General features: G+C 44.3%; 2 protein-coding genes across 4 annotated transcripts in view; both read left to right on the top strand.

Moving 5' to 3' along the window:
- The window catches only part of Tdg (Thymine DNA glycosylase), a 300,029-nt gene that overhangs the window by 267,125 nt on the left and 15,534 nt on the right, over positions 1-17,370 (top strand). The window lies entirely within an intron of this gene.
- On the top strand, positions 1,254-4,849 carry LOC142771466 (uncharacterized). Its single transcript, XM_075872935.1, has one exon. It carries the CDS (start codon positions 3,221-3,223, stop codon positions 4,340-4,342), a length of 1,122 nt encoding a protein of 373 aa, XP_075729050.1. The 5' UTR covers positions 1,254-3,220; the 3' UTR covers positions 4,343-4,849.

Below are 17,370 nucleotides of genomic sequence, written 5' to 3'. Positions count from 1 at the left end.
TGAGCACAACAACTTCAAGAAAATTTGAGACACGCAGCTGTGGCCTAAAACATTGTCAAACAAACTAATCAGCATCACGTTTTTAAATTACGGTGATGTTTCACTTTCTTATCAATTTAGTGAGATTAGCAGCACAAAATATTGTCATTAGGAAATGTAGTTGAGAGTTCGACGGAATACCGTCTAGTCGGCTAAAGGCATTGTTGAAAAAACAGGTCACTAAGCAATGTCAAAACAAAGAATGACGTTTCGGGATCTATAGGGATCCATTGTTCAGAATGAAATGTTGGCTGAGCATCAGGTTTTTATGTAGTGTTGAGTGCATGGCGCAAAGTCCGTGAGTACACGTGGTTTAGTGTGCCAGGTGATCTATTGATTGTAGCCCACAAATGCTCAGTGTTCCTTAGTTCAACGCTCTTTAGTTCAACGAGCCATTTGCGCCGGTTCCGATGCAAGCAGCTTGCAGGAGGAGCTCCGTACTATTGCAAGTGACCTGATCCGGAATGGATACCCCAAGAATTTTATTAGGAAAACAACTAAATCTGTCTTGCATAACCAGCAGCCAGACAGTCAAGCCGTGCCTAACACAACGTCTACACACAAGCACATAGCGATTCCGTACATTCGAGATGTAAGCAAAGCCCCAGCCTGCGTGTTCAAGAAACGTGGAGTGCAGATCACGCTTGCGCCAGCTAGCAAACATAAAGCTGGCTTGCCAAATTTGAAGGATCCTCTACCTCAGCAACACTTTCCTGGTATGATCTACAAGATCCCATGCACCGATTGCAAGTTGGTGTTCATTTGCGAAAGTAGCAATTTCTGCAGGCACCTTAAGCAACATAAGAATGCCATCACCAAGAACTACACAGAGACAAATGCACTCGCAGAGCATGCTGAGAAGACAGGCCACGAGATAAACTGGGACAATGCACACATCATGGCTACAGAGAAGAATTTGACGAGACTCCACCTCCAAACGCTAATCATTCAGACAACGAGCAATACATTCAATAGATCATCTGGCACACTAAACCATCATCATCATCAGCCTAGCTACGTCCACTGCAGGACAAAGGCCTCTTCCATGTTCCGCCAGTTAACCCGGTCCTGTGCTTGCTGCTGCCAATTTATACCCGCAAACTTCTTAATCTCATCTGCCCACCTAACCTTCTGTCTCCCCCTAACCCGCTTCCCTTCTCTGGGAAGCGGGTTAGGGGGAGACAGAAGGTTACACATGCATACGTCAAATAACACTAAACCATGTATACTCCCAAAGTTTGCGTTATGAGCTTACGTGCACAAATGCATTGGCTGCTGTTCTTATATCTGGGAAACGAGCAGCAAAGGTTTGTCTTTTTTGCCATTGGTAATTATAAACATCATGCATCATACACGATCCCAATAAAACTTAAACCATGGTATGATCTTCAGCAGTACTACAGAGGAGGGCTCTGAAAATGTTGGTCACCTAGGCCACCAAAGTCCAAGTACAGGGGCCTCTAGCATGTTTCCTTATCCAAAATGCAACTGCTTTAACCAGGATCGAACCCGCAGCTTAAGAGTCGGTAATTAATTAAGCTCAATAAAATTTAATCAAAAACACTAGCATTCAGACATGGCACAGCATGCGCTTGTAACACTCTAAGCTAACATACTGTCCCTGACCGGGAGGTGGTGTCCTTATCTCACATGTGTTAAAGGCCGGCAAAAGTCACGGCAGAAAACGGCGCTTTTTGATTGGTGGAGAGAGACTGGAAGTTCTAAAGGAATAAGTCTACTAAGTACGGGTATTAACGGTCAAGCCGAACCATGGAAGTGAAATAACTAGAAAATAAATGAGGTGGATCACATTCGGCAAGCATTCTCAGATCTTGAATCGTAGATTGCCACTAGCCCTCAAGAGCAAAATTTAAGTATATAACAGTTGCATCTTGCCGGTATTTATACTACGAAGCAGAAACCTAAAGGCTTACAGAGAGGGTTCAGCTTAAATTGAGGACGATACAGCGAGCGATCTAAAGCAGAATGATAGGTGTTATCTTAAGAGACAAGAAGAGAGCAGAGTGTGTCAGAAAATAAACCGAGGTTCAGATATCATGGTTGAAATCAAGAAGAAATGGACATGGACCAGGCACATAGTACGTAGGCAGAATAACCGCTGGTTGTTAAAGGTGACTGACTGGTTTCCCAGATATTAAGGCAAGTGCGCAAAAGGGAGGCAGAAAGTTAGGTAAATGGTATTGTATAGGTGTTCTGTGGTTAGGCGGGCCAATGAGATTAGGTAGGTGTTGCTTGCAAGACCTGTACGTATAAACGCTCAGCACGAACACTGGGTTTAAAAATGTTAGAATTGAGCGGTGACAAGTCTACAGCCATCAGCTGAATAAAACTTGCAGGGCTAGCAAGCTCCGCCGCTTTCGCATTACAAATGGTTGCTTCGGAAAGCCAGTGCCCAATTTCAGAAATGTACTGGTGTTGTCTATTTTCTCTCGCATCTGTTAACAAACGCACTTTGTTTTCATATGAGTCATGCTAAATATGATCATATTCTAGTTCACTATACTCCCAGTTAATTATTAGTTGGTAATACTGTGCACGCCAAAAATTTTTCAAAGTGACGAGACCACAGAGTATCGCGAACTGTCATAATCTACTTTTGGCGCCTTTGCTAAACGCACACTGTTGCATCTGTCAGGTTGCCGACAAATCGGCGAATCCTGTCTTTCTTTCCTTTCCTTCCTCCATGGATTTTGTGATCTTCGGGCAGCTTCGGGTTGTCTCGGGCTCCCCACACAAAAGTGACCACGACGCTGTTTCACGTTTCCTGTCCAGACGGGAACTAGCTGACTGACCCTCTGGCTAGCATGCTGGCTAGCATAGCAAACTCTATGCTGGCTAGCTCTGGTTTTTTTTTTTTAGCCTTCATCAACGCCTTCTCTAGAAAGATGCCTGAGGAATGGCTTGCGCTCCCACCGGCGTTGACCTTCCTTCAGTGTTGTTTTTAGGCACTGCGCCGTGATCCCGACCGGGTCGCAGAAATTAGGTGCCTTTTCTCATCTTCTAACCACTACCACCACTCAGTGTTGAGCAAGCGCCGCGCGGTGGCGCTCGTGACTGACACTATTGAGGGCTGTCGGGCGCTTGGTCCGATGGTCGGGCGGGCGATGGCTAAGGAGGCTATGAAAACCACGGGTGAGAGTGAGCTCATGCAGTGCGAAGAATGCAAGTGCTGGTGCTACTTGGACGAGACAGAATTATCGAGTTTGGCCGACGCGCAGAAGGCGAGCTTCGTGTGCAGGCTGTGCGAGGCACTGAAGGCGGCCGTGCAGCGCACGGAGGCTATAGCATCAAGGGGATTCAGGGGGAGCTTAGGGCGGAACGGGAGCAGAGGATAGAACTCCGAAAACAGCTCGGAGCGTCGCGTGAGCTGGAGGAGGCTACCACCAGCCTATTAAAGCAAATGAAGGGCGACCTTCGAAAAGAACGGGAAGGGTGGACCGAGCTAGAGCAGCGGGTAAAGGAGCTAATGGCGCTTTGCCCCGGCCCCGAGTGGTGTGAGACGGAAGGCGTGGGTAGTGGAGAAGGTGACAGGCAGGAAGGAACAGGCGAGAAGAGAGGTCAGAGGGCCGCAGTGTCTGGCCACAGCACGGAGGCTTCGAGAACATACAGCTCGGTGGGGCGGCAGTCTTCGAGCAGGGCAGAAACACAGGACAGACGGCAGAGAGAGAAACAGGTGAAGCAAACAAGAACCCCATCACAAACAGTAAGCCAGCGATTGGAGAATAGAAGGGTCCTGGTGATAGGGGACTCTAATGTGGCCAGGGTTAGGGACGGCGTCTTCAAGACAGTGAAGGAAGATGGGAGAGTAATGATGGAGGCCCAGTCAGGGAAGAGCATGGTGGATGCACTGGCCAAAGCTCAGGAGGTTGTAGAGAACAGCATGGAGGGCGAAAATCTCGTCATTATTCATGCTGGGCTCAATGATGTGTTGAAGGGCAAGGATCAGAACCTTCAGAGACAGTTAAAGGATGGGATGCGTAAGCTCCGAGAAGCCTCTGGGAGTGTGCATGTGACCATATGCACAGTCCCAGAGGTCTGGGGGCAGTCTCGTGGGATTGAGAGGAGGGTAGTGGAGGCCAATTGTGGGATCAAGGGTATGAGCCGGCAACTCGGATACAACGTAATGGAAGTTAACCAAGACGTGTACGAGCCCGGCGCTCGCCCCTTTGCACAGGATGGCATTAACTACAGTGGAGCGACGGGCAGGACGGTCGGTAATAGAATGGGTCGTCAAGCCACAGCTTTTTTAGGGGAACCCAGAGCCCTGAGGCCAACAGTGTAGCCAAAGACGGTTCTAAAGGGGCACAAATATTCAAGCCACAAGGAGTACGTGGGAGAAGAAATCGGCATAAACACAAGGGCCAAGCTAAGTCAGACGTAGGCTATATTAACATGCAGGGTAGCAGGAATAGGTTAAAGAGGGAAGAAATAGAAGAGCAGTTGAGGCAGGAGGAGCTGATGGTATATGGGGTTGTGGAGACACACATTCGGGACATGGAGCAACCACCTTGCAATCCGGACTATGTATGGGAATATTGCAATAGAACAGAAGGCAGCAAAAAGTGGGTGGAATCGGTGCATTCATACATAAGAGCATGTGTTGGCAAAGAGTCGAGCAGGGATGCATTGAACATTTATGGTTAAGAGGGAAAGTAACTGGGCAGATGTCACTCCTTGGTTTGGTGTACTTGTGGACGGGAGCAAAGGCCAGAGAGGAAAACCAGGCAATGGTGGAGTGTATATCAAAGGACATTGAGGAATTAGGAGGAGTGTGCGAGACAATTATACTAGGCGATATGAATGCGCACATAGAAGATATATATAGCTATACTGACTCAACTGGCAAAATGGGCAAAATGATCATAGATGTGTGTGAAAGGCATGATTTGATCATTTCCAACAGTACTGAGAAGTGTGAAGGAAGTGCCAGTCCTCAACTTCACTATTAAAAGAAAAAAAAAGATAAATCTAGTGGTGATTTCACTATGTATGCGGCTAGGTGGCGTTAGCCACTGCCCAATTTAAAGGTTTAAGTTGGTACGGCCACATTTATCCATCCATTCATTTATCTATCATCAGTTCATCACGGCGGCGTGCGGTACCAGCCGTAGAGTTTCCTAATATACACTGAAAAAAACTCTGGCGCTAGTGTCTACGGGAGCTGCAACGTACGGCGCTTCAACGAGCATAGGAATGACGGGTAGTACACACATTTGTCTAATATTCGTACTTCTGGCCTGCTTTTGGCTCCATGTGTGTTCGTGTGGCTTGGAGCTGTTTTTTTTTTACGAAAGAAGTATTAGCAAATATTCAACGGTTTAGCTTCTCTATTTTTTTTTTACTTACTTTCCAAATCGGCTCACAAAGTTTAAAAGGGTTCAATGTTTTCTTCAAAACAAAACCGAAACACAGCAATAAACGAAGCCGCAAGTACGATTCGTCGCCCGCAAGTACGAAGACTAGGCAAATGTGTGTGCTACCTAGAGTGTACTAGAACTGGTACAGCGTACTAGACCCCCTATTCTACACTGTAGTGCTACCCATCATTCCCATGGTTGCTGAACGAATGGATGGATGGATAAGGCTGTACCCTTTAGATCGGGCGGTGGCTTGCGCCACCAAGCCGTATTACTTAATGAACCCAAAACTATATTTATTTTTTTTCCTTAAAAAGTGACTTTGAGGATTCGTACTTTGCAGTGGAGAGTTTAATTTTCACTCGTGCCTTGACTTTAGCTACCAATCAGATAACCTCCTTCTAGTTAAGTCAACTTGCTTAAAGTCTATTTTGCCCTCCCGGTCCCTAAACCCCAGTGCTTTGAAAAACTCTGCGCCATCATTCTGAACTATAGGGTGAAGCCCTTTACAGAACATTATCAAGTGTTCGGCAGTTTCTTCTTCCTCTCCACACGCACTGCATACTGTGTCTACCCCTTCGTATTTGGCCCGATATGTCTTGGTTCGCAGTACTCCCGTCCTTGCCTCAAACAGTAGAGAACTACCCCGAGTATTATCATAGATCCTTTCCTTGGCAATTTCCTGCTTAAAAGTTCGATAGATCTCTAGTGCAGACTTCTTAATCATGCCCATTTTCCACATGTCAGTCTCCGTTTTCTTCACTTTCTTCTTAACCGATAGTTCTTTTTGGTTTGGCCACCTGCTGTTTTCTAAGTATTTACCAGTCAACTTCCTGGTTCGCTTCCTCCATTTTGTATCGACATTCTTCATGTACAAGTAGCTGAAAACCTTCCTAGCCCAACGCTCTTCCCCCATTTCTCTCAATCGCTTCTCAAATTTTATCTTGCTGCTAGCTTCCCTGCCCTCAAATTATGTCCATCCCACATCACCTTGTACTCCCTGATTTGGTGTATTCCCGTGAGCTCCTAAAGCAAACCTACCTATTCCACGTTGCTTAATTTCTAATCTTGCTTGAACTTCTGATCTCATGCACAAGACTGCATTGCCGAACGTCAGCCCAGGAACCATGACCCCTTTCCATATTCCTCTCACAACATCATACCTATTGTAATTCCACAGTGCCCTATTTTTCACCACTGCTGCATTCCTGTTACCTTTAGTCGTCACGTATATTTCGTGTTCCCTCAGGTACTCGGTCCCATTGCTTATCCATACGCCCAGATATTTGTATTTATTTGTTATCTCAAGCGTGACCTCCTGTATCCTAAGCTCACTACCTTCGTTGTCATTGAAAATCATGACTGCTGATTTTTCCTTACTGAATCTAAAATCTAACCTATCTCCCTCATTACCGCAGATGTCCATCAATCTCTGCAAATCTTTCTTGTTGTTGGCAATTAGCACTATATCATCTGCGTACATTAATGCTGGTAGTGCCTGATCAATAGGTTTTCCTTGTTTGACTAAAGAGAGGTTGAAGCCCAGCCCACTTCCTTCTAATTTTGCCTCTAATCCTTGTAGGTACATCATGAATAATAAGGGTGACAGGGGGCACCCCTGCCTAAGCCCCCGTTTTACCTCTGCAGGCTTGGATACCTGTTTTTCCCACTTTATAACTACCTTGTTACCTTTATAGATACCCTTTAAAAGATTAGTGACTACATGTTCCACGCCTAGTGTTTCCAGTATTCCCCACAATGCCTCTTGAACCACGCTGTCGTACGCTCCCTTGGTATCCAAAAATGCTAGCCATAGGGGCCTGTGTTCCTTTTCTGCTATTTCGATGCACTGCGTCAGTGAGAACAGATTGTCTTCCAACCTCCTGTGTTTCCGAAACCCATTCTGCAGTTCCCCCAGCACCCCCTCATCCTCTATCCACGCCTGCAGTCTTTCCTTTATCATCTGCATCGCCAGCCTGTAGACCACTGATGTCACTGTTATAGGACGGTAATTGTTTATGTCAGCTTTGTCCCCCTTTCCTTTATAGATCATGCTCATCCTGCTAAGTTTCCATCCATCGGGAACTTCACCATCAATTATTATTGTGCTCACTGCCTCTCTCAAAGCCTGCTTAGACTTCGGGCCTAATGTCTTTATCAGCCTAATTGGAATGCCATCTGGGCCTGTTGATGTACTACTAGGAACCCTTTTCTCAGCCCTTTCCCACTCTCGTTGTGAAAATGGAGCCATTGCACCACTTGATTCGTCCTTGTCTATTGTGGTGCATAAAGTACTTCTTTGTTGAAATTTTTCTGTCACCCTTGTTCTTATATATTCAATAGCTTCGTCCCCTTCTAGCCTGGCACCTTGGGCTGTAGTTATAAAACTCTGCTCTAGGCTCGTCTCATTTCTTAGGGAGTTTAGATGGTTCCAAAATTTCGCAGCTGCCTTTCTATCTTTTTTATGTACTTCTGCCAGCCACTGAGCTCCCTTTCTTCTAATCTTTTCATTGATCAGAAGGGATGCAGCCCTTCTACAGCTTAGAAAGGTTTCTCATTTTCTTTCAACATCATCTGTCGGTTCACCCCGCTGCTCAGCATGTCTGTGTTCCCTAGAGGCTTCCTGACGTTTTGCTATGGCTCTCTTAACTTCCTCATCCCACCAACTTTTGGGTTTGTGTCTTCTTTTCCGGGGTGACTTGTTACGCGTCTTAACAAGCTCTAGCTCAAAGAGTCTAATTAGATTTGTGTATGTCCACACTGTCTTATTATCCTCCGTGGTTACTTTCTCAATTTGTTTTGTGGCTATTTCAATTTGCCTTTCTGAATAAAAATTTTCCTGTAGTTGCTCATCTTGTCTCCTTCCCACTTTCACTGCTCTTCCAAAACTTAGCTTGATACGTTTGTGATCACTACCCAGACTTCTGGAGCCACCTTCATCTATGTGCATTCCCCTGAGCTTATCATACATCCTATGTGACATCAGTGCATTATCTATCGTCGATTGCAGCCTTCCTACCTCCCTTGTTATTTGCCCTTCACACTTCTCGGTACTGTTGCAAATGATCAAATCAAGCCTTTCACACATGTCCATGATCATTTTGCCTGTCGGGTCGGTATACCCATCTATATCTTCTATGTGCGCATTCATGTCTCCTACTATAATTATCTCGCCCTCTCTTCCTAACTCCCGAATGTCCTTTGATATACACTCTACCAGTGCCTGGTTTTCCTCTCTGGCCTTTGCTCCCGTCCACAAGTACACGAAACCAAGGAGTGTCATTTGACCTGCCACTTTTCCTTTTAGCCATAAATGTTCCTTGCACTCCTGCTTGACCCTTCGCCAGTCTGTACTTTTATGAATGAATGCCCCAATACCACCCCCCTTTCTGCTGCCTTCTGTTCTATTACAATATTCTCACGCGTAGTCCGGATTGTTCGGAGGTTGTTCCATGTCCCTGAGATGTGTTTCTACAAAACCGTATACCATCGGCCTCTCTTCCCTTAGCTGTTCTTCTATCTCTTCCCACTTCAGCCTGTTTCTACCACCCTGCTTGTTAATATACCCTATGTCTTAATGGGCTCGGCGCTCGTGGCTACGTCTATTTATGCCCCGGACTCTACCTATCTTAGACATTGGTGCCACTTTGGAATCGTATGTGTCCATAACACCTGTCGAAGAGTCTCCCTGGTTGTTTTCAACGTTACTAGCTATCCTGCACCCCGAAGGGCTCGCTTGCCCCCCAAAAAAGCTACTGCGCGTCCTGCAAGTCGCCAACCCCCCTCATGACCTAGCCGCCCATCGAAGTGAATTCTGTCTCATTGAAAACCACCCCACCTATGCACCTCACTGTTTATTTCCACCACCTCAAACCCTTTCTCTCGACTCATCCGCCATATCTCTTGGTTTGCGTTGACAACCGCTCTTTGCAGGTTGCTATCACGCACCGGTACCTCCGGTATCGTGCATATCACTACCTGTACCTTAGGAGAAGTAGCGCACATGTCATCGACGCCTTTCGCCAGTGTGGCTGCTAGTACTGCTGTATTTTCATTTAAGACATCATTTAAACCACCTGAAATTATCACGAGGTTTCGTCTATCAGCTGTAGTTTTGAGTTTTGCGCTCGCTTGCCTCATGACTGCTTCCAGCTTGCGTCCTGGGAACGCCCCTACTGCAACCCTCTTGTCACTTCTTACCCTCTCATTGATGGCTTCTGTGCATCGATTTAAGTTCGAGTCCCCGGCGATTATCACATGCTGTGACTTTTCAGCTGGAGCGTCCTGCACCTGGGGGCTACTTGCACCTGTGACGCCGGCTGCTTTGTCCCCTCCCAGCCCCACCACTACCTCGCTGAAGCTGGGCCTTGCGACAGTTGAACCGGCTAAACCTGTTTTTTCCAAACTTGCTTGCTCTTCCTTCTCCACCGTTCCGGTTGCCGGTTCTCTACTGTTTTCTCCGTAGGCCGCTTCTGTGTTCAGCTTCGCTAGTGCTTCCTCGGTGGACTTCAGTCTTTCTCCCATTGCCCTCGTTTTCTCTTGCTCTGTCGCCAACGCAGTCTCGAGCTCATCAATTCTCACCAGCAGTTCACTTTGGGCAACCTTCATTTTCTCCATTTTTTCCTCGACCTCACATTTGCTTGGGTCCACTTTCAAACCCACTCCACATCCTGAACACTTTACAGTCTTTTTAGCCATGTCTTTTTGACACCAATTGTCCCTATACTCGATAATTACTAAACTCGAGCCGTGCACTACGAAAAAATAAGAAAGTCTAAGCTCTACTACAAAAATTTGCGTGTTAAGGGTCAAACCTCATAAGCGCGAAAATGCATGCGACAGCGACAAGCGACGCTATGAGCGACGAAACAGGGCGTTCGCGTGACGTGTCGCGTGCTCGTTTTCGCGCGATCGCTCGGTTCTCCAGATTTGGAAACCGTCGCTCATCGCCCGGAAGTGCTGGGCTCAAGCAGCCAATAGCGAAATACCGGAAAAGACAAAGACTACATAGGTGCACGTGACCCTGCCCGATTCACGTATGCGCAACAAAAAATAACGCAATGTTTATTATGCATGTGCATATAAAAAGTGCTGCAAGGCAATAATAAACACTTTCCGTTTCAATACACAACAATATATCTTATTTTTAAATTGCATACCGCTCGCTATGCGGTTTGGCCTTAAATGTACGCACACCTCCCCCACAGGGTGGCAAAAGAAAAAAAAGAAAAAAATTTCAATAATAATAATAATAATAATGAATATATTACTAACATGATTATAATAGTATTGTGGGGTTTCCACATACAAAGTTACTAATTGCAAGGATTAAAAGGGGGTGCACAGGAAGGCAATGAGGTATATTTATAACAAATTCAACCTAACGAATTCTCCTACTGTGTTGCAAACGAAAGCTGGTCTATTAACACTACAAGGTAGGGCAAAAATAGCAAAACTAAAGATATTGTTTCAATTAATTCATAGTGACATGAACATCGACACGTCAAAAGTAATTTTTTTCTGTCATTTTAAGTTAACACCTTACAGGCACTCACAAACACATAATAATTACACTTTTAAATCAAGTTGCTATAAATATTCATACTTCCCCTAAACCATAAAAGAATGCAAACGAAATAAGTCCTTTTGATACTGATGCCTCATCTTTCACTGTGTCCTTAGATATGGTACAAGCATCACGCATAACCGAGAGGAGAGAAAACAAAGAAAGGAAGGCAGTATTTGCCGAACAGTATAACAGACAGCGCTTTCTTAAGAATTACATAGAAACTGCAGTTGGGTAAAGATAACTAGATGGCGCTGTACCCCTACTCTCAGATTGGCTGCATGGGGGGCTGTGCCTGAATATGCATAGAACAAGCGGATCTCTCAGTCTTCTTTATAGTCACCATACGTAGTGGATCGTTGGTGGGGCATGAACGAAGCAGAGTGGCGGGCACGTTAAAGACGCTTGCGCTCGGCTCCTTTGGCACGCGTCTCATCGGTGTTACCCATGCGTCATCTGCATTCTCGAACGCGATCGAACACATAGACGCATGCATGGACGGACGCTTCACCCCACTCATCATCAATCACTCCATGAATATGCAGTAATTTTTTTAATTTTCTTTTTTTCTTCTGGAATTTAAAAATTTATTATTATTTTTCCTCATTTTAACTTGCACATATGTTGTAATACCACTACTATTATTATATTCTAACAAAGCTTATTCAGCAGCTAAGTACCTCTATATCACCCTACATTTCATACAACACTACGCAGTATAGATTTAAAACTACGCTTCAAAGTTAGACTCCCCTTATTTACTCATAAATTGTGCCATTCTCTTGATGGAGTGATTCATAGACTGAATTATTTTAGAATTTTTTAACAGATTTGATAAGGTCAGTCATAGACATTTACTTTAAAATTAAGTCATCTGGACCTTAACACTACCGAACAAAGTTTAGTACTTTGAATGCTTCGCATGAAATTGAACTCACTTTGTGCTCAGCTAGGCCCAGCTTATTTCTCATTTTAACTGCCAATGCCCCTTCCTTGCTATCATCTAAATTTCGTCATGATTTGCTAATAATAGTGTTGTCATTTGTGAAATTACTAACAAACTATTTGTACCACATGTTATAGATATATTGCTAAAAAATAGGCTGGAATTAATCTGAAACTCCCGTACTAACTATAAGGTTAGTGCAGGATAAATACCATATTCTTTCATCACGATCGTAAAAATTCACGTGGCGGAGGCATACTCATCGCCACTAAAAAAAGAACTATCATGCTCTCTAATCAACACATTTTCACAACTAGAATCATTATGGGTAATATGCCGTTTCCCTCCCGAAGCAATTTTATTTATTTATACATACTGCAGCCCCCAATTTGGGGCTATGGCAGGAGTGAGCATTTACAGAATGAAAAAAATAACAAACAAACAGATCAACAGAGCAATAAAACAAAAGAACAGTTAACGCAAATCAGCAAGAGCAAGTAAAAAATTTTCCAGCGGAAGGGAGCGAATATCACCGGACAGTTGATTCCACATTTCGGCAGTGAAAGGAAAAAAACTAAATTTGAATGTGTTAGTTCGACAATGGTAAGGCTTGATATTAAGGTGGTGATTACTTCTAGTTGTGGACGGCGAGGCAAATGAGATGTAGGTATTGTGGGACATGCGATAGACCGAGTTAATAAAACAGTAAAGCAGTTTCATAGAATCCTTTAGACGGCGCATGCGTAATGTGCTTAGTTCAAGAGAAGACAGGGCAAGGGAAGGTGAAAAGTAGCGATCATAGCGGTTACAAATAAATCTAATAGCTTTTTTTTGAATGGCCTCAATTCTATCGATTTCACCCTGCTTGTGTGGATTCCATACGGGGCATGCGTAGTCAAGTATAGGACGAATCAGTGTTTTATACATTAGTAATTTAGTGCTTTTGGGGGATTGGGACAGTGTTCGTCTTAAATAACCTAGCTTTTTTAAAGATTTTGTGCAGATAAAGTTAATATGCTGAGACCAAGATAAATTGCTAGAAAGAACAACACCAAGATATTTGTATTCTGTTACTTTTTTTAAGGTGGATCCGTTAAACGAGTACGTGAAGCAGGAAGGGGACTTACTATTCGTGAAAGACATAAGCACAGATTTGTTAAAATTTATACTCATTTGCCAGGTTGCACACCATTCACAAAATTTAGTAAATGAGTCATTTAGACGATAATGGGCTTCAGGAGAGTCGATGGGTTCATACAAAACACAATCATCCGCGTACAGACGAATTTTACAGGTGACGTTATTAGGCAAATCGTTTATGTACAGTAGAAACAGTAACGGGCCAAGTACAGAACCTTGTGGAACGCCTGAATTAACACTAACAATGTCGGAGTCAGTTGAGTTATAACAAATGTATTGCGAGCGCTCAGAAAGAAAATTAGAAATCCAGGTAACTAGTTGCGGGTTGTTTAATATGGCATTTAATTTGCATAATAATTTAGAGTGAAGTAAAGTGTCGAACGCTTTCGAAAAATCGATGAATAGTGCGTCAACCTGATTACCAATGTCCATATTACTAGAAATGTCGTGCACGAATTCGGTTAGCTGCGTAACAGTACTATAACTTCGTCTGAATCCATGTTGGAAGCTAGACAAGAAATTGTTAGATTCGAGAAATGCAATAATATGTTTGTATATAATATGCTCTAAAAGCTTGCAGGAATGAGGGGTAAGAGAGATGGGCCTGTAATTGCTGAAAACTTGCTTGTCACCAGATTTATGTAAAGGTACTATTTTGCCGTTTTTCCAAGATCTGGGAACGGTTCCAGATTTTACGGATTTATTGAAAATTATTGTAAGGTATTGAGAGGTCCAAAGGGAGTAGCGAACGAGAAACATGTTGGGGATACCATCGGGTCCATTACACTTTTTAGTGTCCAAATTAAGTACGAGATTTAACACGCCCTCTTCAGTGATCACTACATCACTGATTGGAGACGTTGGATTCAAGGTGGAAAAAGAAGGAACAACCAGATTGTCGACTGTAAAGACAGACTGAAAGAACAAGTTAAAATAGTTCGAAATTTCCGCCGGATCATCAATGATTCTATCGTTTATTTTGAAAGAATTACAAAAAGCATCGCGAGGCAGGACCGAGCGCCAGAACTTGTGGGGATTGTCGGATAGCAAACTTTGAAGTTGAACACGAAAAAAGAAGTCTTTAGCTATATTTTGCTGCTCTCGAAGTTCCCTCTTGGCCTCAGTAAACCTGATAATGCTTTCTGGATTGCTCGATGATTTGCAGCGCCGAAGTCTTCGGACTTTACGAGATAAGTGTAAAAGATCGCAGGTCATCCAGGGAACATCAGTGTTTTTCTTTTTAGTCTTTGTAGGGATAAACTCTGAAATGCATGATTTTACTAGATTTTCAAAAGTGGTAGTTAGTGTATCAATGTCTCCTGAAGCGCTGAGTAGCACAAAGTCATCGTACGCATCCGCCAAAGCGTCTAAAACAGAAAGGTCATCCGCACGTTCAAAGTCAGGAAACGAAGTGAAAACATATCGCGGTTTATTGATTACGCATGCGAGGTAAAAGAGAACAGCCTGATGGTCAGACAGGCAATCAATTATTTCATATAGTCAAAGCCTTTATCCAAAAGGTCGGAGCTTAAAAATACGAGATCGAGAACAGCATTCAACCTGGTGGCACCATGAACAATTTGAGTTAAGCCGAAAGATACTGTAAAGTCTACAAGTTCCTTGCAAATATTACTTTCGCGACCATCACACGTAAGGGAAGGCCAGTGGATACCTGGGGCGTTAAAATCGCCCATGCAAATGAAGTTCGACGCCCTAAAATTGCGCTCGTACATGAAGTTATTAAGAATCCGTAATGTTTCAATACTCGAGGCAGGAGGCCGATAGAAAACGCAAACGACAATTGCACATTTTTCGAGGCAAATCTTGCACCAAACAGACTCGGTGTCGGCTGGGCCTGTAATCACAGCAAATTTTAAGTCCGAACGGATAAGAAGAGCAACACCACCCCCTTTCCCCACGAGTCTATCGGTGCGAACTGCTGTGTATCCTGGAGGAGTGAACTCGGAATCAAGGATATTATCATGTAGCCACGTTTCAGTAATGCCGATGACGTGAGGCGAATACGCTGAGACAAAGGAGAGAAGGCTAGGCAATTTTTTTATTACGCTCCTAGCGTTTAAGTTTAGAAGGACGAAATTTTCATTCCTGCCGGGACGACGTCAACCGGAGACAACAGGCGCTGCTGCTGGGGAAGGTTCACAAGGAGAAAATCGTAGTTCCGAACCGGATGCAGCCGGGAAGGGCATCGCATCGGAATTATTTGGAAAACTAGGTGCTTTGACAAGAGAATTCAGTGTTTCATCCCAGTAGTACCGAGCTTTGTTTATTAGAATGTAATCAAACCTCAAACTAGTAGAACACCCTATATCACGAAAAGGAGCTGCGGCGTCCCACATTTTTTTACGCAGAGCGCGAACTCGCGGAGAGAAATTTTCGTTAGTATAAATTTTAGTTCCTTTAAGCTTTGCAACGTTCTTAAATATGGTCATTTTATCCCGATAATCAAGAAGCTTAAGTATAACAGGACGGGAACGATCTAGTTGCTGTCTACCGAGTCTGCGACAACGTTCAATCTGAGGACATTCAATCTGCAGCTTTTCAGTAAAAAACGCCTCAATCTTAGTTGCCAAACAACCACCGTCTTCGAAGGCTTCCTCTCCCAGTCCATAAATTACAATATTGTTGCGCCGTGAACGATTCTCAAGATCATCAATCTTGGAAGCGAGTTCGGTAATGCATGCGTTAGGCGACCCAACAGAAGCAGAATTGGAGTTGGAACCCGTGGAAGCTTTTTCCAAAGCACATACCCGAGACTCGAGTGCATCAAATCGGTTGTCGAAACGGAGCTTAATGTCAGCAATATCACTTGCGATTTGCTGCTGAGTAGCCAGCAGTTGTGAAAGCAAAGCAGCGACATCGGGTTTGTCTGATATAGAACAATCAGCTATTCGGGAACGTGCGCCGAGCTCAGGGGTCGAAATAGAATTCCCGAATGAACGAGTAGCGGGACGAGTGCTATGCGGCCGGTTATTAGTTCCAGGTGCAGTTTTGGTGGGGCCGGGATTAGGTTCGACATCATTACACAGTAAAATACTGTTAAAGGAAAACACTGCATCCGAACATGACAAAACAAACACTTGTGGGCAGAGCAGCAGCAATAAAAAATGGTCATCGCTACGGACTACGTACGCGTCAGAAAAGTAACATACCTGCGTCAAAAAAAGGCATCGTTTTAGCATAGTGTCCTCGTTGCTGCCACTATGCCCACTGAAACTGAAGCTGATGGCCGGTTCCTTTATAGCTTCGCTGCGGGACGTCACATGTCTTGCGTTGGCGATGATTGGATGATCGATGACTGCGTTGAAGGAGGGCGCAGAATGGAATCTTCGATAAGGCACACGGGTGGACACGTCGCAACTATCGCGCACGGGGGCGATAGGAAAGTCCAGGGGCGTGCCGCCACCGAAGACCACATGACCCTCCAGGCAGAATGGCACATCAAAAGGCGATGCAGCGCTGAAACCAGGAACGGCACTTGCACAGAGCGGGGGTCCGATCAGGCTGACAAGGAGCTGCGTCAAAAAAAGGCATCGTTTTAGCATAGTGTCCTCGTTGCTGCCACTATGCCCAATAATACTTGGCGTATGCTATAGGCCCCCTCGAACTGACCCAGACTTCCCCCGCAAACTTAACGAAATCTTATCCCAGCTAACTAATAAACACCCTAATGCACGTGTTCTGCTTTATGGGGATTTTAACTTTCCCTCCATTAATTGGCTCAATCAGGTTTCACCAACCTCGGGAAATACTGAAGCAAGAGAATTCGTCGATGTTTGCCTCAACTTTAACCTCATCCAACAGGTAACCGAACTAACGCACGTCACTAGTGAATCCTCAAACATTTTAGACCTGGTATTAACAAATAGCCCCGAAAGCTTAAAATCTATTGCATACTTACGTGAAATCAGAGATCACAAAGTCATCCATACCATATTTTAACTTCACCCCCAAAATACGCTTCATTTTCTGCAAAAAGATTCACTTGTATGATAAGGGTAATTATGAATGAATTAATCGTGAATTACGAGATTTCCTACCATACTTCGAGCTCAATCTCAGTTCCTGTTCTCTCAATGACAGCTGGCTAATGCTTAAGGACAAGATAACTGACTTGACTAATAAATTCATCCCCACAGTGAGCTTACTGCCAATAAAAATAAACCATGGTTTTCTACAAGTTTGAAAACACTTGAAAATAAAAAAAGCGCCTCTTCCGAGCTGCGAAGTTTAATGGTAATGCGTGCGCATGGGGCAAGTACTATGCTGCGGAAGATGCTTAT

Source organism: Rhipicephalus microplus, chromosome 9, assembly GCF_043290135.1.
Source record: "Rhipicephalus microplus isolate Deutch F79 chromosome 9, USDA_Rmic, whole genome shotgun sequence".
Classification (NCBI taxonomy): Eukaryota; Metazoa; Arthropoda; class Arachnida; order Ixodida; family Ixodidae; genus Rhipicephalus; species Rhipicephalus microplus.
This window is presented reverse-complemented; position numbering and strand designations above follow the sequence as displayed.

Excerpts from the sequence above, each read along its gene's own strand:
- LOC142771466 (XM_075872935.1), top strand. The coding sequence starts at position 3,221 with ATGCAAGTGCTGGTGCTACTTGGACGAGACAGAATTATCGAGTTTGGC.